At 40.0% G+C, this 24034-nt stretch overlaps 1 protein-coding gene across 1 annotated transcript; it reads right to left on the bottom strand.

Annotated features, from left to right (window-relative positions):
- Window positions 1–1572: 1572 nt before the first annotated feature.
- On the bottom strand, window positions 1573–19461 carry LOC106590266 (myosin-7). The gene is made up of 40 exons (XM_045710570.2): window positions 19417–19461; window positions 19247–19289; window positions 17842–18050; window positions 17357–17500; window positions 17105–17261; window positions 16196–16223; window positions 15998–16103; window positions 15343–15435; window positions 14855–14918; window positions 14666–14764; window positions 13556–13659; window positions 13331–13469; window positions 13107–13225; window positions 12774–12923; window positions 12500–12670; window positions 12019–12328; window positions 11832–11905; window positions 11445–11650; window positions 11222–11345; window positions 10148–10284; window positions 9803–10058; window positions 9301–9543; window positions 9037–9213; window positions 8780–8925; window positions 8612–8702; window positions 8142–8531; window positions 7918–8044; window positions 7702–7820; window positions 7417–7613; window positions 7060–7243; window positions 4797–4962; window positions 4560–4684; window positions 4164–4472; window positions 3830–4033; window positions 3188–3484; window positions 2939–3043; window positions 2738–2833; window positions 2510–2644; window positions 2168–2216; window positions 1573–1695 (listed from the first exon to the last, which is right to left on the bottom strand). Exons 3-39 carry the CDS (start codon window positions 18040–18042, stop codon window positions 2196–2198), a joined length of 5814 nt encoding a protein of 1937 aa, XP_045566526.2. The 5' UTR covers window positions 18043–18050; window positions 19247–19289; window positions 19417–19461; the 3' UTR covers window positions 1573–1695; window positions 2168–2195.
- Between the last annotated feature and the right edge of the window lie 4573 nt (window positions 19462–24034).

Genomic DNA, 24034 nt, shown 5'->3' on the forward strand with positions numbered 1-24034 from the left:
GTGACTCAACCCACTCAAGTGACGCACCCCTCCCGTGGACGGCATGGAAGAACACCAGTAGGCCAGTGACTCAGCCCCTGTAAAAGGGTTAGAGGCAGAGAATCCCAGTGGAAAGAGGGGAACCGGCAAGGCAGAGACAGCAAGGGCGGTTCGTTGCTCCAGCCTTTCCGTTCACCTTCACACTCCTGGGCCAGACTATACTTAATCATAGGACCTACTGAAGAGATAAGTCTTCAGTAAAGACTTAAAGGTTGAGACTGAGTCTGCGTCTCTCACATTGGTAGGCAGACCATTCCATAAAAATGGAGCTCTATAGGAGAAAGCCCTACCTCCAGCCGTTTGCTTAGAAATTCTAGGGACAATTAGGAGGCCTGCGTCTTGTGACCGTAGCGTACGTGTAGGTATGTACGGCAGGACCAAATCGGAAAGATAGGTAGGAGCAAGCCCATGTAATGCTTTGTAGGTTAGCAGTAAAACCTTGAAATCAGCCCTTGCCTTAACAGGAAGCCAGTGTAGGGAGGCTAGCACTGGAGTAATATGATCACATTTTTTGGTTCTAGTCAGGATTCTAGCAGCCGTATTTAGCACTAACTGAAGTTTATTTAGTGCTTTATCCGGGTAGCCGGAAAGTAGAGCATTGCAGTAGTCCAGCCTAGAAGTAACAAAAGCATGGATGAATTTTTCTGCGTCATTTTTGGACAGAAAATTTCTGATTTTTGCAATGTTACGTAGATGGAAAAAAGCTGTCCTTGAAACAGTCTTGATATGTTCTTCAAAAGAGAGATCAGGGTCCAGAGTAACGCCGAGGTCCTTCACAGTTTTATTTGAGACGACTGTACAACCATCCAGATTAATTGTCAGATTCAACAGAAGATCTCTTTGTTTCTTGGGACCTAGAACAAGCATCTCTGTTTTGTCCGAGTTTAAAAGTAGAAAGTTTGCAGCCATCCACTTCTTTATGTCTGAAACACAGGCTTCTAGCGAGGGCAATTTTGGGGCTTCACCATGTTTCATTGAAATGTACAGCTGTGTGTCGTCCGCATAGCAGTGAAATTTAACATTATGTTTTCGAATGACAGCAGATTTTGACTGTTGCGGTCTCTCAAGTTGTTGGCTTGTGGGGTGTAACTTTAAGTCTGTCTTGTTCATGCCACATTGTTTCCCTCCCTTTGTCCTTGAGCACATCTATAACCCAGTGAAATTCCTACTGAGTGCCTTTCTCTGATTAAGATGGACAGCTTGTGAGGTACATTGATTTCTGAGATTAGCTAGTGGTCTATAAAAATGTCTGTTCACGGAAATTTGGTCACACATAAACAACACAATTTAAGCAATTTGAGCCAGTAACCGGAGGGTTGCTGGATCAAATCCCTGAGCTGACAAGGTAAAAATCTGCCGTTCTGCCCCTGAACAAGGAAGTACTGTTCCCTGGGTGCTGAAGATGTGGATGTTGTTCTAACTTACCTCACAGAGAGGTAAATTATCATTATATTCAATGAAAACCAGTGTTAACTTAATTTTGTTAAATAATAGTGGATTCCAAACCTGTTTGTAATAGAATCAAGCAATACACAGAGTTTAAATTGACTTTATTCTTCTCATGTTACATGGAGAATAGAGAAAAAACTAAAGCACTACAGTCAGGAGATTTTCAGAAAGGTCCATCCGAGAGCTTCACTCTTCATCATGTCCTTTCTGTGACACAAGATGGAGGAAGGTTAAAATGTAATAAACTACTGTAAACACTAAAAACATTCTAACAATATTCTGTGCGTTGTCAACTCTATATTAATCGATGGGGCTCCTTGTTTGAGTAAATAGTATACACTATACATATCATTAATTACACCAACTCTGTCTACTAGTAAGATTCTGAATAAATATTTAAAGAAGCAAAGATGTCCAGCATTTATCACTATAAATATAAATGTGTTGCTTGCCATCACACAGTAACTCACCACTGAAACTAAAATGTGTCATGCTTTTGAAGATTTTTTTTGAACCCATGACAGGGAACAATATTCTAATTTAAAGTTAGTTATATGAATGATAGTACGGTTATTGGAGATCAAATTCTTAAAAATCAATTGTGGTTGGGGCTGTTGTCATACATGACTTGAGTTTGCAAATTATAACCAATATAATTAATCTGATTAAAAGAACTGACCTGGGAGCCAGCATCACAACTCTTGGACTCACTCCTCATCCTTTCCTTTCTGTGACAGAGAACATAGATTGATTGATTACCAGATCATTTAAATTTGACGGTGTACCGAAAAACATTTTACTACCATATATTGTGTACTCTGGTTGAAATTTTACCATGTGGATCTTCAACAGGTATGAATAGTTACTTGGTAACAATGTAACAGATGATCCATTCAATACTTATTTTCTTCAGGAATCAATGGGTTAATATCAAGAATCCAAATGACCATTAAACAGAGTCCCAGATCCCACAAAGTTTAGGCTTTTCCATACATTAAATTGAAACAGCAACTTCACGGACCTTGGAACTGGCATCACGACTCTTGGCTCTCATCTTGTTGACCTGAGACTCAGCAATATCAGCCCTCTCTTCTGCCTCATCCAGTTCATGCTGAATCTTACGGAACTTGCCCAAATTGGCATTGGCTTGTTCCTCCTGTGAGAAATGTTAAATATGATTTAAGTTTCTAGTAAACAAAATAATTTGAGAATTACAGATGCATCAGTTAGATGATAGAAGGTTACTTACAGCCTCCTCTGAAGTCCTCTTGTAGGATTTGACCTTCAGCTGCAGTTTGTCCACCAGGTCCTGCAGGCGGCTCAAATTCTTACGGTCTTCCTCAGTCTGCACACAAAAAGAAGAGACAAAAAAAGAGTCATACTGGAGATGTATCTCTGAGCATGTTAATGTGAATTGTTAACTCTGCACTGTCAAATTAAAACAATGTACCTGGTATGTGAGCTCCTTGATGCGTCTCTCATATTTACGGACTCCTTTCACAGAATCACTGCTCCTCCTTTGCTCCAGTTCCACTTCAGTCTCTAGCTCTCTCACCTAGAAAGATATGATCAATGTTAACACACCATTTACAATTACTTTGTTAGTTACCACTACTTTCAATGTTGAAGCTAGAAATATGACTAGAAATATGACATGTGACATTGAATTAATAGAAGAGAATGTAGCTTAGACACTTACTCTGGCCTCCAGCTTCTGGATCTGCTTCTTGCCACCCTTCATGGCGATTTGTTCAGCTTCATCCAGGCGGTGCTGCAGGTCCTTGATGGTCTGCTCCATGTTCTTTTTCATGCGCTCCAGGTGAGCACTGGTGTCCTGCTCCTTCTTCAGCTCCTCTGCCATCATGGCAGCATCAGTAATGGCCTTCTTGGCCTTTTCCTCTGCATTTCTGCACTCCTGCACAGCCTCCTCCACTTCATTCTGAAGCTGGGATGTGTCGCCCTCTAGCTTCTTCTTCTGGCTCAGTAGGCTGGTGTTCTATACATATATATGACAAATTACTTTTATATTACTTCTACGTACCTCAGGTAGCAGACATTTAAAGATGGAATCCGTAGTAGGGGAAACAGTCACACTGTCCGTCCAAACACCATTGTTATTGTTTTTGTTTTGTTGACAAAGCAGAGGTGAGGAGCATTACACAACATGGTACAGTACATTTTCTGCTGTTTTATCGTGCTTGCAATGATGTCCAAAGGGAAAAAACAGTGTTTTTAATTTTCAGTAACTTCTTTGTTGTTGTAATATCGCAAACAGACATGTCAGTTTCACCATTAAGGACTCCATCTTTAAGGAGAACACTGTTCTATATTACTGTCTTACCTGTGAGTGGAGAAGCTGAACTCTCTCACTAACATCCAGCAGTTCCTGCTCAGCCAGTTTGCGGCCTCTCTCAGTCTGCTCCACCAGGGCTCTCAGCTCATCCAGTTCAGCCTGCATCAGGTTGTTGCGTCTCTCCACAATGGCAATGTTCTCCTTCAGGTCATCATTGCTACGAAGAGCATCATCCAGCTGCAGTTGAGAATCCTGTAGAAAGAATTACTGATTTTACTTGATTTACTATTTACTTTGTATACATTTACTACACTACACAGTGTGGTTTTTCTTTTCTAAATACACAAGCAATGTTTTTAATTCAATGGTGTGGAAGTAATACCTTCAGATGGGAATGGAGACCCTTAAGTTGCTTCTGGGCCTCTGATGCCTGCCTGTTGGCCTGGCTGAGCTGGATCTCCATCTCATTGAGATCTCCCTCCATCTTCTTCTTCAGCCTGAGAGCTTCATTCCTGCTGCGAGTCTCTGACTCCAGGGAGCTTTGCAGGGTATCCACAACTCTCTGCTGGTTCCTCTTATTCATCTCCATTTCCTCATCCTTCTCCACCAGCTTCCGTTCAATGTCAGCTTTCACCTGATTGAACTCCAGCTGAGCTCTCAGGATCTTTCCCTCCTCATGCTCTAGGGAGGCCTATGACAACACAGCCACCCATAGTTTGTAAAATCTTTAAATTAAATGATGGTACTTTCACCATCAGTAAATGTTTTATTTTCTTACCTCAGCTTCCTCTAGAGCAGACTGTAACTCAGCCTTCTCCTGCTCCAGCTGTTTACGGATCTTTTCCAACTCATGGATGCTCTTTCCTCCTTCACCAAGCTGCTCAGTCAGGTCGGAAATTTCCTCTGTGGAAAATGTAGTTGTACATCAGAATCTTTTTGGCATAACTGATCTCTATAAAAAATCATTATTTTATTGACTAAGTTACATAGGCTCAATTAATGCTCATGCTCTGACCTTGGAGGTTCTTGTTCTCCCTCTTCATGGTCTCCAGATGATCCAGAGACTCCTCATAAGAGTTCTTGAGTTTGAAGAGCTCAGTGCTGAGAGATCTGGCCTCTTTCTGGGAGCTCTCCAGCTCAGTCTGCGACTCCTCAAACTTCTGCTTCCACTCAGCCAGGACCTGAAACACATCGTTTTTTAAGTGGTTTGAATACAGTATACAGTATGGTTCAGATAAGATGTGCCTTACTCAAGGCCACAATGGGAGGTGATGGTAGGATGTAGATTGATGCCAGCACAACCTTTTTTGAACCATGGCACTTTGTTGGGATAAAAAAAATTCTGCTGCACAGCTAACATTTCCCTATTAATTTATTTAGTGGTAATGACCTCCATCTCATCGGATCCATATTTCTAATCATCTTTTTTCAGACAACATTTCTTGAAGATTAAATAGGTTTTATTTGAACTACACTGGAGAAAAATATAAACGCATCATGTGAAGTGTTAATGCCATGTTTCAGGAGCAGAAATAAAAGATCCCAGAAATCTTCCATATGCAAAAAATGCAGATTTATCTCAAATTTTGAAACACATTTTTGGCATGCTGACCGCCGGAATGTCCACCAGAGCTGTTGTCAGAGAATTTATTGTTAATTTCTCTACCGTAAGCCGCCTCCAACGTCCTTTTAGAGTATTTGACAGTTCGTCCAACCAGCTTCACAACCGCAGACCACGTGGATGGGGTCATGTGGGCGAGCGGTTTGCTGATGTCAACGTTGTTAACAGAGTGCCCCATGGTGGCGGTGGCATTATGATATGGGCAGACATAAGCTACGGAAAACAAACACAATTGCATTTTATCGATGGCAATTTAAATGCACAGAGAAACCGTGATGAGATCCTGAGGCCCATTGGTCGTGCCATTCATCTGCCGCCATCACCTCATGTTTCAGCGTGATCATTTAAAAAAATAAAATATTTCACCATTATTTAACCAGGTAGGCTAGTTGAGAACATGTTCTCATTTACAACTGCGACCTGGCCAAGATAAAGCAAAGCAGTGCGACAAAAACAACAACACAAAGTTACACATGGAATAAACAAGCGTACAGTCAATAACGCAATAGAAAAAAAGTCTATATACAGTGTGTGCAAATGGTATGAGGAGGCAATAAATAGGCCATAGTAGCGAAGTAAATACAATTTAGCAAATTAACACAGGAGTGCTAGATGTGCAGATGATGATTTGCAAGTAGAAATACTGGTGTGCAAAAGAGCAGAAAAGTAAATAAAAACAATATGGGGATGAGGTAGGTAGATTGGATGGGCTATTTACAGATGCTATGTACAGCTGCAGCGATCGGTTAGCTGCTCAGAACTGGAAGGAAAGGCGGCCAAAGTAGATGTTGGCTTTGGGGATGACAAGTGAGATATACCTGCTGGAGCGCGTGCTACGGGTGGGTGTTGTTATCGTGACCAGTGAGCTGAGATAAGGCGGAGCTTTACCTAGCAAAGACGTATAGATGACCTAATGCACGGCCCATGTCGCAAGGATCTGTATACAATTCCTGGAAGCTAAAAATGTCCCTGTTCTTCCATGGCCTGCATACTCACCAGACATATCACCCATTGAGCATGTTTGGGATGCTCTGTATTGACGTGTACGACAGCGTGTTCCAGTTCCCATCAATATCTAGCAACTTCTCAAAGCAATTAAAGAGGAGTGGGACAACATTCCACAGGCCACAATCAACAGCCTGATCAACTCTATGCGAAGGAGATGTGTTGTGCTGCATGAGGCAAATGGTGGTCACACCAGAAACTGACTGGTTTTCTGGTCCACGGCCCTACCTTTTTATTTAAGTATATGTGACCAACAGATGTATATCTCTATTCCGAGTGGTGTTAAATCCATTAGGGCTTAATGAATTTATTTCAATTGACTGATCTCCTTATATGAAGTGTAACTCAGTAAAATCTAAGAAAATGTTGCACGTGGCGTTTTATATTTTTGTTCAGTATATTTTCATAGTTCATGATGATTCATTTGTGTGTACCCCAGTAAGATGAATCTGCGCTAGAAATATTTTGCTTTAGCTCTGATAATATAGGTATTTAGTTTAAAATAGGTTTGCGCAAGAGGTTACCGGTTTTCTGCATTGTAAAGGTGCCGCAGCACACTGGTTGAAAACCGTAGCACTAGGCTACCTGCCGCCCCTAATGTACTATAATGAAGGCTAATAGGACTTGTGTATTCCATATGTTTTTTTCTTACCTTGTCAAAGTTCCTTTGCTTCTTGTCCAGAGAGGCAGCAGCTGCATTGGATCTCTCCACATCCACCATGAGATCTTCAATCTCATTCTGAAGTCTGTGTTTAGTCTTCTCCAGGGATGAGCATTTAGCATTTACAGCTTCCACAGCTTCCTCTGCATCCTGCAGACGCTGAGCCAGTTTCTTCCTAGATTGACATAGATGAGAAATACGTTTCCGAACAGCTGCCTTTATTTTCTAATATATAATGGTTGTGTAACAGGTAAACCATGTATTATTTAACATGTACTTTTGTGTATCGCTCATTCAGCCAAGGTTCAATAGCCTGAAAAGTAAAAGGAAGTAATAAAAAATCCTTACTTTGCGTCCTCAAGCTCCTCAGTCTTCTGGATGGCATCAGTTTCATACTTGGTTCTCCACTGAGCCACCTCAGCATTAGCCTTGGACATGCCACGCTGCAGTTCAGACTTGGCCTCCTGCTCCTCCTCATACTGCTCCCTCAACAGATCTGAGTCATGGCGAGCAGACTGCACTGCATGGGCAAGCGCGTTCTTTGCCTGGTAAGGAAATTTAAAAAAGGATCTGTGATTATGCCTGAAGATAAATGTAGTTGGATAAGGGACTCTGCATTCTTTGTATAAATACCTTGACTTCCTCCTCCAATTGTCTCTTGAGGTCTTCAATCTGCTGAACGTTGGACTGCTTACCTCTGGTCAGTTGAGAGACCAGAGAGTCCTTCTCCTCCAACTGTCTAGCAAGTTCACCTGTTTACATGATATTCAAATTATTTTAAATTATATTACTTAATCTGGTTATTTTTGTGGGTGTTCATGTGGATGTCCAGGTTTTTTGTTAATATACCATTCTCAGTTTGAAGCTTTGCTTTCTGCATGGTGAAATCATTGATGGATCGCTGTCCTTCCTCAGCTTTTGTCCTGTATTCACTCATCTGGTCCTCTAGAGTGCGGCACATTTTCTCCAAGTTTGTCTAAAAACAGATTTGTTTTGAATGAGAGAACAGCATCACTAGATTGCATCTTTAAAAAGCATGTATAGATCTTTGATTTACCAATGATACCACATACTTTGGACTTGACAATCTGCTCCATGTTGGAGACCACATCATCCAGCTCCAGCCTGAGCTCACTCTTCTCTTTCTCCAGCTTCTGCTTCACTCTCTGAAGGTTGTCAATCTGTTCTCCCAGGTCAGCTACACTGTCAGCATTTTTCTTCCTCAGAGTGGCAGCTGTAGCCTCATGCTGCAGGGTAGCCTCTTCAAGGTCTCTGCGCACCTTCTGGAACTCAGCCTCCCTCTTCTTGTTCATCTCAATCTGGGCAGCAGTGGCTCCACCAGCCTCCTCCAGCCTCTCACTGATCTCTTCTAGCTCTCTGGACAAGTCTGCCCTCTGTTTCTCCACCTTGGCACGGGCAGCTCTTTCAGCCTCCAGCTCTTCCTCTAATTCCTCAATGCGGGCCTAAAATAGTAGGAATTCAATTCATCTAGTTCAAATGTGACTTTAAGAAGTAAAGCGTTTCAACAATTGTCTTGAATTACCTGCAGCTCCTTCAGTTTTTTCTGAAGCTGGGCACCCATGGCTTGCTCATCCTCAATCTTGCTGTTGAGTTGGCTCATCTCAAAGTCCTTCCTGTTGAGATGAATATCAATTTTTAGTGTTTTCTATTGAATAATACTTTGTTAGCATATTTTGATCTCTGATCTTACTTCTTCAATCTCTCCTCCATCTGCTGCTTGTCATTCTCCAGGTCCATTAGGCTTTCCTGGGTCAACTTCAAGTCTCCTTCCAGCTTTCTCTTGGCTCTCTCAAGGTCCATTCTCACCTTCTTCTCTTGCTCCAGAGACCCTTCAAGCTGATTAAGGATATATGAAACAATTTTTGGAGTAACCAATTTACTGAAGCCTGTTTTTAGGATATTACAAATTTTGTTTATACTTCTTATGAATTCCTATTTGATACTCACATCATCAACTTGCTGTTCCAGTTTGGCTTTGGCCTTGGTCAGCGTGTTGACTTTGTCCTCCTCACTCTGCAGGTCATCCAGCGTTTGTTGATGAGCCTCTTGCAGAGCCTTCTTCTCCTTGGTCAGCTTGGCAATGATTTCGTCCAGAGCTGCCATCTCCTCAGTAAGGTTTTTAACCTAACAAAACAGAACAGTGTCATTACACTTTTATCCAAAATATTTAATGGTAGTTTTAACATCACAAGAAAGACCAATTTATTTTACCTTGTTCTCTGTGGCATGCTTTTCCTTCTCCACTTTAGCCAGGGTGAGCTCCAGATCATCAATGTCTTTCTTGAGTTCTGAGCACTCATCCTCCAGCTTCCTCTTCTTAGCAGTTAGCTCTGAATTCATCTCCTCCTCATCCTCCAGTCTTTCTGTCAGCTCTTTGGCTTTGGCCTCAAGCTGGATTTTGCTTTTGATCAGACCTTCACATCTCTCTTCAGCATCAACAATACTGTCTTCTTGCTGTCAATGCGTCAATATATTGTAAGTATATCAAATTCTCCAATGCTCAGCAGTTTGTTTGGAGGCAAAATATTTGGACACTACAAATGATTGACAAATGGTGCACAGATTGTACGTGTCTATTTAGAAAATCATGTCTCTTTTCTCTCTGTTTTTCCATTTCTCTTGTTAGCTTATGGCTAAAAGCTAACTAGAAAGGCCATTTTGACCAAAGATGTGACTGCTGCAAAGTAACTGTAGTGCAGGTAAAGTTACTCACAGTTTGGACTGCAAGCTGCAGGTCATTCTTCTCTTGGAGAATGGATACCATCTTTTCTTCCAGCTCCTTTCTACGGGCTTCAGATTTAGCATAAGCCTCTTTAAGCTTCAGGAATTCTTCCTTCATGTTGGCCATCTCCTTCTCAGTCTCTGCTGACTTCAGCAGAGGTTTGATCTTGAAGTACATCTTCATCCAGGGCCAATTCTTGACACCCATGAAGGCACGAATGTTCCATTGGATCACAAGCAAGGCATCCCTGCAAATATTTTTGAAAATATAGTTCATACAACCTTTCCTCACCCCTAACATATTGTCTGAAAAGGTTTAAGCTATTCTCATTCTTACCTGCGGTCAACAATTTTCTGGAACTCAATTCTAGCAAGTAGACCACGTGATCTGGCCTGGAGGCCAGTGATGATAAGAGCGAGACGATCGTCTCTCATCTCCTCAAGAGTACCCAGGAGACCAGCCTTGAAGAACACCTAATGATACACAAGGCCTTCTTGTATTTGGTAGGATTGCATTTGTTTTGCCAGATTACCATAAATACCTTGAATGTGGTATCTAACAGTTTTCCAAAACTTTCATGCCTCTAGGAAATTGGCACAAATTGACGACAAGGTGGCCCTGTAATGAGCAATTGATTTTACAACTTCCAACCCAGCATGTTGACCAAGAGTTACTAAATTTGGCAGGGTCTTTAAAAACATGTACAGGAAGTCTATCGCAAGCAGTATGGCCACTATGCTTTTAATTGCTCATTGTATATCTGGATCTACTACATTATGGCACTATACCAAGTATCTATTTTTATCTCTTGACTTGACCCATTTGCCCTAGAGACAGATAAATTAGATAAGCATGATCAGTGGTACATCAGCAGTTATTTCAAGAGGCATTGCGCTGGTTGGCCAGATGGTGATGTAGTGTTAATATACTGCTTGGACCCCGTAATTGCTGCTAGTATTCCATCCTGGAATTTATGTTGCATTCATAACCAAGTGGTAGGTCTGCATTTACCATTTGAATGCATTCACGTGCTTTGAAATCATGAAAAAACGCTGATTGGCTAATGGCCATCAAGCTGCGTGAACCATAATCTAAAAGTACAGCTATCATGCTTGTCAACATTTTTTGTAATTTAAAAAATATATATTGTTAGTGTTATATATTATAGTGTTATATATTAATAGATTGCTTTTATAAACAATGTTTTGCCCGATAATGCTGTTATCGGGGTAATTTCCTTAGTAAGTCACGTCAGATGTCAGTATGTTGAAGAAGTGGGAGCTCAGGATGATAGACGAGTTTCCCACTAGTAATTAATTACCAGTTGGAGGGGAGTTCAAGTGGATTATTTCGAGTCGTATGTGGTAAATCCTCGCTACTTGGTTGTGAACGCACCATTAGATAATTTACCTTAGTGTGTCCTAATCTGTACTGGGTGTGGTCAATGTCCAAAGTGCCCAGCAGTTTTTCTGATGCCTTCATGTTGTCCATGAACTGACCCTCAGGGATAGCATTTGGATTGAGGATGCGGTATCTGAATTTAAATCAGAAAGTAATTATCTTTAAAAATGGAAGACCTGAATAGGTAAACCGTTGAATTTATTTTGGAAAGGAAATTAATAATTATTTTTACCTTTGTTTGAAGTCAGCATACAGGATCCTGTTGGGGAAGCCCTTTCTGCAGATCCTGATGCCTTCCAGCACACCGTTACAGCGCAGCTGGTGCATGACCAGAGGATTCTCCATGGCCCCAGGAGTCTTGGTCTCATTGGGGATGATGCAACGTACAAAATGGGGGTGAGTAGACCTCAAGTTGGTCATGAGTTTACCCAAGTTCTCCTGTGAGTATGACAAATGTAGAATTTTCCATCAGTGAATGAGTCTCCAAGTACCTCACGAGTCACAATGGCATTTAATGCTAACATGCCAATCCACAACATACTGGCATCTCAAATTTAGTGCAAATATAATACATTTGTTACCCAGTGCACTACATATGTTTATTTAAGCTCAGATTTACCCTGTGCAATGCAGACACAGTCTGGAAGGAAGAGCCTTTCTTCTTTTTTCCTCCAGCCGCTTTTTCTTCAGGTGCTGTATGATAATGAAATAACTATTTAAATATGCTATTATTACTACTATCATATACTGTGGATTGTTATTTATTTGAGTGTGTTGTAGTCTTTGCAGATATAAACACATAGTACCTCCTTCTGCACCAGCATAGTTTGCAAATAGGTTGGCCAGGAACTTAAGACTTGACTTCTGGAACAGTCCGACCACAGTCTCATTCAGAGGATCCTTGTTCTTCACCAGCCAGTTACCAATGTTGTAGTCAACAATGCCAGCATAGTGAACCATGGAGAAATGGGCCTCTGGTTTACCCTTAACAATCCTAGGCTTCTGGAAGCATGCATTTTTGCCCAGATGCGTATCATACAGCTTAGCTTTGAATGTAGAATCACTGGCCTTAGGGAACATGCACTCCTCTTCAAGGATGGACATGATACCCATGGGCTGGTGGAAGGAATGAATGAAAATAAATTAATGTTAAGGGAAAAGCATTGTGAATAAATATCAGAATAATTTGTCATAGAAGCACATTTATGAAGACTGTCCTTGTAATATTTGAAATCTCAAAGATGACTTAGGATACATCATATAAACTACTGCACTGAAGATACCAACCCTTTCAATGAGGTCAATGCAGGCAGCCAAGTCCATGCCAAAGTCAATGAACTCCCAGACAATTCCCTCTTTCTTATACTCTTCCTGCTCCAGCACAAACATGTGGTGGTTGAAGAACTGCTGCAGCTTCTCATTAGTGAAGTTGATGCACAGCTGCTCAAAGGTGTTGAACTGGAATAGAAGTTCACAGTTACTTTATCTTGTCTGCTGTAATGTTCTAGATGAATTGTTTCATGTGTCCTTTTTTAAAATCAAATTTACATCAAACACTCACATCAAAGATCTCAAAGCCAGCAATGTCCAGCACACCAATGTAATGCTGGCGAGCATTCTTAGTGTCCAGAGAAAGGTTGATTCTTATCACCATCCAGAGGAACATGTTCTCGTAAATTTTCTTTGCCAGTGCACCAACAGCGTAGTACACCTACAAAATATTTAGAAAAAAAATTACCTCAACATAAACACATAGGGACAGTTTCCTAGACACAGATTAGGCCTAGTCCTGGACTAAAAAGCATGCTCAATAGGTTATTCTAGGTATGAACATATTAGCAACTTTATAGACAAGTTGTATGCTCAATATTATAAAAACATTTTGGAGACTCACCTGGTTGACATTCTGACCTTTGGTGACCCACTCATTTCCTACTTTGACCCTAGGGTGACACAGCCCCTTGACTAGGTCAGCAGAGTTCAGGCCCATCAGATATGCAGCTTTGTCAAGATCTAGAAAGGCAATGTTTTATGATTGGAAGAGGCAATCTAACTGATTTTTGATTATCAGATACTACTGCAAAATGAATTGAGAGGTTTTAAATCCTCAGCACTCACCCTCAGTGCCATCTGCCTCTGCTTGCTCCTCCCGCTGCTTATTCTTGAACTTCATGTTGCCGTAGTGCATGATGGCACCAGTCAGCTTATAAATGCCATTCTTCTCCTCTTGGGAGAAGCCCAGCACATCAAAGGCATCCTAGTCCCAAATTAAAGGTAATTGTTTTGCATTGGAGAAGGGGTTGGAATGTTATTGCATATACAGTATATAGATATATTACTCACATCAGTAGCCATTAGCTCATCTGAATCATTAATGGAGGTTACAGCAATCTCTCCTTGGGAGATGAAGGCATAGTCATAGGGATTGCTGGTGATGAGTAGCATCTCTGAAAAGAATTGAACAGCTCAGTTTATTTGTGTTGATGCTGTGGTAAACTGTAGGTCATAACATAATATACTCCGCATTAGGGTTGGGGTCAATTAGAAAATTGCCATTGATTTATATTATAAATTGACAGGAAGGCAAATTAGTCATTAGAGTTTCGAAAAACCAGTGGTGGAAAAAGGACCCAATTTTCATACTTGAGTAAAAGTAAAGATACCTTTAAAAAAAACGACTCAAGTAAAAGTAAAAGTGACGTAGTCAAATACTACTTTAGTAAAATACTACTTTAGTAAAAGTCTTAAAGTATTTGGTTTTAAATGTACTTAAGTATCAAAAGTAAAAGTATAAATCATTTAAAATGTCTTATACTGGGAAAATCAGATGACACGATAAAAAAAATAAAAAAAAATATTTACGGATTGCCAGGGGCACAGTTCAACACTCAGACATAATTTACAAACGAAGCATTTGTGTTTAGTGAGTCTGCCAGATCAGAGGCAGTAGCAGTAGGGATGACCAGAGATGTTCTCTTGATAAGTGCATGAATTAGACAATTTTCCTGTCCTGCTAAGCGTTTAAAATGTAACAGGTACTTTTGGGTGTCAGGGAAAATGTAAGGAGTAAAAAGTACATTATTTTCTTTAGGAATGTAATGGAGTAAAATTGAAAGTTGTCAAAAATAGAAATAATAAATTAAAGTACAGATACCCCAAAAAAACTACTTAAATAGTACTTTCAATTATTTTTTACTTAAGTACATTACACCACTCCAAAGAACTGCAGCTGGAGATTGTTTTGTGTGCATTGGATTATAATGTTGTGTGCTTAAATGTAATTTAAACAATTGTTACTACATAAATCATGCTATATTGTGTTGGGAGTTTTACAGTGGGGGATGGGAGTAGCACACTGCCTGGGCTGGCTGTGCTGCATCATAACAATTGAAATGCATCAGAAATGTTCAGTTTAATCCAGAATCGACCTCAGTTTGATGATTTAATACTCACCCAGCAGTTCTGGTTTCTGTTGTGACAGGATCTGGTAGAAGATGTGGTAGTCTCTCTCAGCCTTGAGCTGGAAAGTTACACGTGACTTCTCCAGAAGATCTGATCAGTATGGGAAAGTGCATTTGGTATTAATGTGTTTCCTGTCAAATAGATCTGTTCAAGTCTTGTCAAATTGAGTATTGTACTCACAAGTCTCAATGTCAGCAGACGAAAGCTTCCCAGTGACTCCAAAATGAATTCGGATGAATTTACCCTGTAAGTTATTGTCAAAGCAGAAATTAATAATCACATTAGATCAGAGTTCAAGTAGTATTTGTTTTCTTTTTGAATACCTAAGTAGGTGTGCATGATTGAGCTTGCATTGTGTAATGGAACTGATGGAATAGTCCTACAAGTTTAAATTCCACCTATCTGGTTCTCAATCAAACACAGAAAATATTGAAAAGAAAACAAATACTATTGAAACCCAGCTCTGTTGCACACATACATATTTGATATTTGATTTGATATACAGTCCCAAAAGGGTTGATTAGGTGATGGACCTGAGAAAATTAGCTGATGTCATGACATCAATTAATTGTATCCTAATAAATTTCAACCACAAAATACAACAGATAAGATGAACATGTATGATAAGATTTAAATGATATTTGACTGCAAACAAAGACCGAACGTACAAATCGGGAGGAGTTGTCATTCCTGATGGTCTTGGCATTACCAAAAGCCTCCAGGGCAGGATTGGCCTGGATGATTTGATCCTCCAGGGTCCCCTGCAAACCAACAACCACACAGTGTTAAAATGCTGCAAAGATCTGTAGTCAACATATGCTTATCCAGCCACGAGGAATGTTTAATTTAGGATTAATAGTGATTCAGTGTTTCATTTAGTTGTTTTTTTGGCAGGGGGGCGCGGGCAATGCCATGGGGCTAACTTTATTATTATTCTTTATTATTCTTTCTTTTTTAAAGCTAATTTCCTTCAACAACTATACACATTATGCCATGGCTTATGCCTAGTTCTTATGCTTTGTTCTTATGCTATCTGAGTTACTCAAACATTGTAAAAAAATCAATGGGGGCCCCATGACAAAACACAGACTGTTTTGTTTTGTTTTTATTTTGATAATTGGTCGTTCTGAAAGATGATCTCATTAAGAAATATATTGCTCCATTATATTATCTACATACTTATATCTGCTTTTTAATTTTGCCCAAAATTATTATTATTATTATTTTTAAAAATGAAGTTAGTGGGGGCCATGATTTACTAGCAGCTTTGCACTGCTGCTAAATGCATATTGGGAAATGCTGAATATTTGCCCTCTATTTTACCTTTTTTTCTTCTGATACACTTTTCTTTCCGCTAACAGCAGCAATGCTGGCGAAGTACTGGATGACTCTCTTGGTGTTAACAGTCTTTCCAGCACCGGATTCTCCACTGGGATTTAAAAATACAAATGTTAATGTCTCAGAATTTCTCTTAACTTTAAATAGTCTTAAATGGATATAACCTTTGGTTGATGTACTTACGTGATAAGGACAGACTGATTTTCCCTGTCTGTTGAAAGAGAAGTATCAGTAAATGTGTCACTTAAAAACATTTTATGTCACTGTAGACTAGTGCGGAGCGATTAGTGCTTTTTGAGGTCAGTTTGGTTTCGGTTTGATTATTACATTTATATTTTATTTTAAACATTAAATGCATTATGAAATAATGACATAAAAATAATTTGAGGTTTTTAACATAAATTCCAAAAGCCAAAATTCAGTTGCCAAAACATTGAAAATATCCCATTGTCTCCGTCAGGTCCACATTGGGTAGACATCAATAGTAAAATAGGAAATTGCTATTAAAAATAATAAAATATTTCAGTTGTGTATATGACTTCGTTTTTATTTAATGAATGTGTTATTTTCATTCCTTAAAAGTCATCATCTCATCTCTGCTCAGGCAGTAGCAGCCAGACAAAGTTCTCTCCTCTCCCCATACTGTACTATCTTTAGTCATCCTATTTAGCTAGGCTAGCCTGCCTAAGCATGGTGAGAGCTGTCTGAAGTAATAATACTTTCACAAACTGTCTCTAGCCCCCCTCTTATCATTGTGTTGTTTACATTACTCTCTCATGTGGTCTATGCAGTCCGTGTGTATCTAACCTAACGTAACAGGCTCAATGGATTTTGGTAATTGTAGTTAATTACTACGTTCCTGTGCTGAACTAGGTTGAATATTTGCTTAATGAAAACTACGACTCCCTTCAGCCCAGCGTCCCACTCTCGTTTTGATTTGAAACAGGCGTTGGGTTTACAAAACAATTCACGAAATGGAATTCAGGTAAAGACGGTCAATTATTTGTTTAATACCCATCCCCCCACCCCCGAAAAAATAAAAAAAATGTTGGTTAATCGCTCAGCACTAATAGATGAAAAGTTATATTTTACCTGACAACATGTACTGGTAAGCGTTGTCAGATATGGAGAAAATGTGAGGTGGAGCTTCACTCCTCTTCTTGCCTCTATATGCATTGACAACAGACTGATCGTACACTGGCAGCCACTTGTATGGGTTGACAGTGACACAGAACAGCCCTGAGTAGGTCTGTGGAAGACAAGAGGGATACCGCATATTTAGTTTCATTCATTTGAATTAATATTTGATTTATTGGCGATATTAGCAGACAGGTCATTACTTACATAGATCATCCAGGCTGCGTAACGCTCTTTGAGGTTAAACAGCACAGCGGGCTCGTGCAGGAAGGTGAACATCGCCATGTCCTCAATTTTATCAAACTTTGGCGGGTTCTGGGGGTGGACGTCGTCCTCCTTCACAGTAACAGTCTGAAAGAAGAGCAAATTAAATCGTTTTTTTTTACATTTTCAATGTGCAGAAGTATTCAATTTGAGACAAATCTTAACTTGAGATTACACACAGTGTAACATTTTAACAAATCATCCATTTACATGTAATGCAAGATTTGCTTGGAAGTTAAAGATTTCAAGTTAAGATTCTGCTCTTTGTTGTCTCTTGTTAGAAAGATATTAAACATTAAAGAACATAACTCATTTCAGTTCATAACTAATTTTTCATCAATCATAGAGTTATCCTAGTTTAACAAATTATTATCTTATGATTTTCCAGGTCATATATTTTCAGAAATGTTTTTCACCAAAATATTTACCTTTCCAAACTCAGTTTCAGCGGTGACTTTAGCTCCATCTCTGCTGGTGATTGTGGCCTTGACGTACTCAACCTCAGGGTCAGGCACATAGCACTCTCTCTTTATGTCAAAGGGTCTAGTCTGGCATTCCATACGCTCCTTGTCTGATTTACGCAGATAGGAAGCTGCGACGCCAAACTCTGCCATCAAACTGTCCCCCATTCTTAAACCTGTAAAGGCAGGAACAGAGTGTTGAATACATACATATGTACATATTTTATACAGTACAAGGTTTGAGTTAATGCAGCCCCAAACTCTACCATCAATGCAGCCCCCATTCTTAAATCTGTGCAGGTATGTGTCTATTATTATTAGGTTGAATTTGCTAAACTTCCCAATTTACTTGTGCCAGTTCTCACTGTTGCCATGGTTTGTTGTATGCCAGGATTCTCATGACAAACGTTTCTCAAACTTAAGAAAGAACAACCATTTAGAACTTCATACTTTACAGTATTTTTTACAATATCAACCATATATTGATAGTTTTACATTTTGTTCTGTTCATGACAAAGGGAACCGTGCATATTGTTGTAATAATCTAATATCAGTGTAAAGCACTAATATTAAATAATATTAAATACATCAACAACTTTAGGGCACCAGGGCTGTATTTCACTTCTCTCTGGTACCATTTTTGGAATGCATAATGTAAATAAAACATTTGATCCCAAACATTTTCCACCAAAGACCTATGTTAATTGGAAAATTGTATACTAGTATCACTACTGTATGTATACAGGTGTACTGTATATGAGTAGTATATTGTACCATAGCATAACGGTCATGGCAGAACAATAGAACTTTAAAATATAAGCCTAAAATAGACGCAAGGGTCAAGGCAGAACACCAGTAGGCTACCAGATTTAGAGTCATAGATTAATAAGAGTTTATCTGAACAATATGAAGGTGAGTAAACCAATTGAACGTTGAATATAAACCAAAACATGTGAGGTTGACACTGACAACATGTAATTACTATACAGGAAATATGTATTATGCAATATATACAGATGTAGGATCTTAAATTGACCTATATTATCACAGCAAAATAATCCTACAGCAAAAGGATTTGAATGTCCATAATGTTGCTTGATCGGTGGTTAGGCTATTATTAGCTGGCCAAAAGCAGGCTACATGAAAAGTGCAATACAGTTCATTTAACCGTGTGTTAGTATTGGTTTTCAGTGAATTCATGTAACTCACGAAGCTCATCTGCCTTTTCTGCATTGCAGAAAGATTCTCTTCAACATGTTGACTACATTGATGTGTACAGACACTCAAATGTTTTGCATTAATATGCATATTTGTCAAGCTGTTATAGTTTTCATGTTGTTGAACATCTATTTTAGAAGATTGTGATTCTTACCTGTTGGTCACCCCTGGGATACGTTTGGTTGAAAGGATCTTGACTGTAAATAAAGTAGACAACGAAATACCAATATCAGTCAACTGACCAGCTATGTGTGGTTATGTCTATTGTTAGGTCGTATAATGACTATCTTTGCCCTCCTCAGCAGACTGCCTCTATATGCTTACCTTCAGGATGTCCGGTGCCTTGTGTCTCCCCCTGGTCTGTCTCCCCCTGGTCTCCGACACCCTTTATAAAGAGTGTTGCTCAGCCCTATATGGAGATGGGCCATCTATTATAATAAATTAGTCTGATTATTTTAGAAGATCTGTATTTGGGGCTAGAGGTGTATACCTCTTTGACCTATCAGGCTGGTTGTAACAACAGGCTATTCCAGGGTGGACAACGTATGCATTGAAAGCATTACCCATGTTTTGCTTCTGAGATTCTCATTGTGAGGTAGCATTGGATAGACAATAGCAAGCAGCAGGTCTTTACAGCTGTATTTTTGCCCCTTCGATCAAATTGCAGTCTCAGGCAACGTAGTCATCTAAAAATGCCAACATAAAGTTAATGGAAATTCTTCAAATGATCTATTTTTGTGCAATGACAAATTGCTAGTTTAAAGATTGATTTAATTGTTTTTATGCTAATTTATGAACACTTGGGCATTTGTATGGGGCGGCAGGTAGCCTAGTGGTTAGTGCATTGGGCCAGTAACTGAAAGGTTGCTAGATCGAATCCCCGAGCTGACAAGGTAAAATTCTGCCAAGGCAGTTAACCCACTGTTCCTAGGCTGTCATTTGTAAATAATAATTTGTTCTTAACTGCCTTGCCTAGTTAAATAAAGGTTAACAAAAAAAAATGTGCTGGTACTGCTTAACACCATTACGTTGGATTATTAAGGTGACATGAGAAAGTGTTCTTGCCATGTGTAAGCTCATTTCATATTTGAGTTATTATGATGTAGACAACTGCAGCTGTCCTCCTTTGTTCACCAAGGCAAGGTCACTCCCCAATCCGTTATCACCAAGAGGAATAACCCTAGGCCCTGTTGACCCGGCATTGTTCCCTTTCCTTTATTGTTGATGACAAAAATGATCCTGTGAATTTGTTCTTGGATCTACTTTCTTGGAGTGTCTATCATTAGTCCCAAAATGCTGAAAAATAAGTTAAAACATCCTAATTTAATTTCCTAAACTATATTCAGCTGGTTATTTAAGTTGTTATGGATTTTAATGGTGTGTAATTGGATGTACAGTATAATGCAGTAAGATTAGCATTGATCTACTTATTAATCACACATGATTTATTCATCAGAGATGTTTGGAATAAGTTTGACACCTCTAAAGTTCACAAAGTTATAATAACCTCTGTAATGTTACGGGGAATGGATTTAGAGTAACCTGTGTAGAATATTTAAAGCTGCAATATGTAACTTTTTGGGCAACCTGGCTAAATTTGTTTAGAAATGTGAGTTATGAATAAGTTGTTCTCATTGAAAGCAAGTCTAAGAAGTGGTAGATCTGTCCTATGGGCGCTATATCTATGCTTCCCGTTCTTAAGTAACATTTTTGTGTCTTTTACTTTCAGTTTTGTTCTCCAGCTTCAAACAGCTGAAAAGCAATTTTACTGCGGTTTATATGGTACAATGATTATCACATTGCTTGTTTTTTCACTAAACAGAAATTAGGCAAACTGTTCAAATTTTTGAAACCAGGAAATGGTTGAGTGATTTTTGAACCAACAGGCATAAGGTCTTTGTCTTGTAACAAGGTCGAGATAAATGTCAATGCATTTGTGTGAAGCTATCTACAAGCTATCTAGAAGGTGATAATATAGTGTTTGTCATCGCCAGAATGTGTTCCCCTCCTTAAAGACCTGTGTAGGGGCCATAGAGGTGCCTTACAACTTAACACCTTGGGGCTCCTTTCAGCAGTGACGTTACCTAATTAGCTTCCAGAGCTGAATATATCACATGCTACTCAATGACACTGTTAAGGGTCGAATTCCCAGCTGTCGTGTGTGTGTGGGTGTGTGTTAATATATGATTGGAGGGGAAACATTTGTAGATTTTTATTAAAAAAAAAACATTTGTGTGAACCTACACTCCCCTATGTATTTATTTGGACAGTGAAGCAAAAACGTTTAATTTGGCTCTATACTCCAGCATTTTGAATTTCAGATCAAACCTTTCATTTGAGGCGACAGTACAGCATGTCACCTTTTATTTGACGGTATTTTCATACATATCTGTTTTACCGTTTAGAATTGATTTGGCTATTTCAGGCACAACCGTTGTTAACCGATGTATAAAATCGAGCACACAGCCGTTGCAATCTCCAAAGACAAAGATTGTCAGTAGAATGACCTTACTAAAGAGCTCAGTGTCTTTCAACGTGGCAGCGTCATAGGATGCCACCTTTCCAACAAGTCCATTCTTCAAATTTCTGCCCTGCTAGAGCTACCCCGGTCAACTGTAAGTGCTGTTATTATGAAGTGGAAACGTCTAGGAGCAACAACGGCTCAGCCTCGAAGTGGTAGGCCACACAAGCTCACAGAATAGGATGGCCGAGTGCTGAAGCTCGTAGCATGTGAAAATCACATGTCCTCGGTTGCATTACTCACTACCGAGTTCCAAACTGCCTCTGGGAGCAATGTCAGCACAATAACTGTTTTTCGGGAGTTTCATGACATGGGTTTCCATGGCCGAGCAGCTGCACACAAGCCTAAGATCCCCATGCGCAATGCCAAGCGTCGGCCTGAGTGGTGTAAATCTCGCCGCCATTGGACTCTGGAGCAGTGGAAATGCATTCTCTGAAGTCATGAATTACACTTCACCATCTGGCAATCCGACGGACAAATCTGGATTTGGCGGATGCCAGGAGAACGCTACTTGTCTGAATGCATAGTGCCAACTGAAAATTTTGGTAGGGGAGGAATAATGGTCTGGGGCTGTTTTTGATGGTTCGGGCTTGGCCCTTTAGTTCCAGTGAAGGGAAATCTTAACGCTACAGCATACAGTACAATGACATTCTAGACATTCTAACTTTGTGGCAACAGTTTGGGGAAGGCCCTTTCCTGTTTCAGCATGACAATGCCCTTGTTCACAAGCGAGGTCCATACAGAAATAGTTGGTCGAGATCGATGTGGAAGAACTTGACTGACCTGCACAGAGTCATGACCTCAACGCCATCGAACACCTTTGGGATGAATTGGAACGCCGACTGCGAGCCAGGCCTAATCGCCCAACATCAGTGCCCGACCTCACTAATGTTCTTGTGGCTGAATGGAAGTAAGTCCCCGCAGCAATGTTCCAACATCTAGTGGAAAGCCTTCCCTCGACGAGCATGTGTCCACATACTTTTGGTCATGTAGTGTATCTTGAAGGTGTCATAAGTATTTGGACAAATTCACTTATGTTTATTAAAGTTGTCCAAACTTAGTATTTGGTCCCATACTCATTCCTATATTCCTAACACACAATGATTACATCAAGTTTGTGACTCTACAAACTTGTTTGATGCATTTGTTGTTTGGTTTGGTTGTGTTCAGATTATGTTGTGCCCAACAGAGATCAATGGTAAATGTTTTGTGTCATTTTGGAGTCACTTTTATTGTAAATAAGATTATGGATATGTTTATAAACAACTTCTACATTAATGTGGATGCTACCATGATTAAAGATAATCTTGAATGAATTGTGAATAATCATAAGTGTAAAAGTTACAGAGGCACAAAGATCATACCCCCAAGACATGCTAACCTCTCACCATTAACAGTAACAGGGGAGGTTAGCATATTTTGGCGGGTATGGTATTTATGCCTCTGTAACTTTCCCGCTCTTCATTATTCACAATTCATTAATGATTATCTGAAATCACGGCAGCATCCAAGTGATCAAAAACATAGTATAAAATCTGGTGCTTTCCACTCAGTCTTAAGGCACGGACAGGCCAGTGCGATGGTCGAGTGTCTGCCGGCCGAGAGAACTTAGCACCTCTGATCAGAGTGCAAGATGTAATTTGCTAAACGATTCTATACTGAACAAAGATATAAACGCAACATCGTTGGTCCCATGTTTCATGAGCTGAAATAAATGATCTCATACATTTTCATTACGCACAAGCTTATTTGTTTACATCCCTGCATTTCTCCTTTGCCAAGATAATCCATTGACCAGACAGGTGTGGCATATCAAGAAGATGACTAAACCGCATGATCGTTACACAGGTGTACCTTGTGCTGGGGGACGATAAAAGGCCACTCACACAACACAATGCCACAGATGTCTCAAGTTTTGAGGGAGTGTGCAATTGCCATGCTGACTGCAGGAATGTCCACCAGAGCTGTTGGCAGAGAATTTTAATTTCTCTACCATAAGCCACCTCAATTTATAGAATTTGCCAGTACGTCCAGCCAGACTAAAATCCGCAGACCACGTGTAACCCTGCCAGCCCAGGACCTCCACATCCGGGTTCCTCACATGTGGGATCATCTGAGACCAGCCACCTAGACAGCTGTAGGAGGGCAACAGTAGGAGGCTGTAGGAGGGCAACAACCCAGCAGCAGGACTGTTACCTCTGCCTTTGTGCAAGGAGGAGCAGGAGGAGCACTGCCAGAGCCCTGCAAAATGACCTCCAGCAGGCCACAAATGTGCATGTGTCTGCTCAAACGGTCAGAAACAGACTCCATGAGGGTGGTATGAGGGCCCGCCGTCCACAGGTGGGGGTTGTGCTTACAGCCCAACACCGTGCAGGACGTTTGACATTTGCCAGAGAACACCAAGATTGGCAAATTCGCCAC

Source organism: Salmo salar, chromosome 29 (genome assembly GCF_965601325.2).
Source record: "Salmo salar chromosome 29, fSalSal1, whole genome shotgun sequence".
Lineage (NCBI taxonomy): Eukaryota > Metazoa > Chordata > Actinopteri > Salmoniformes > Salmonidae > Salmo > Salmo salar.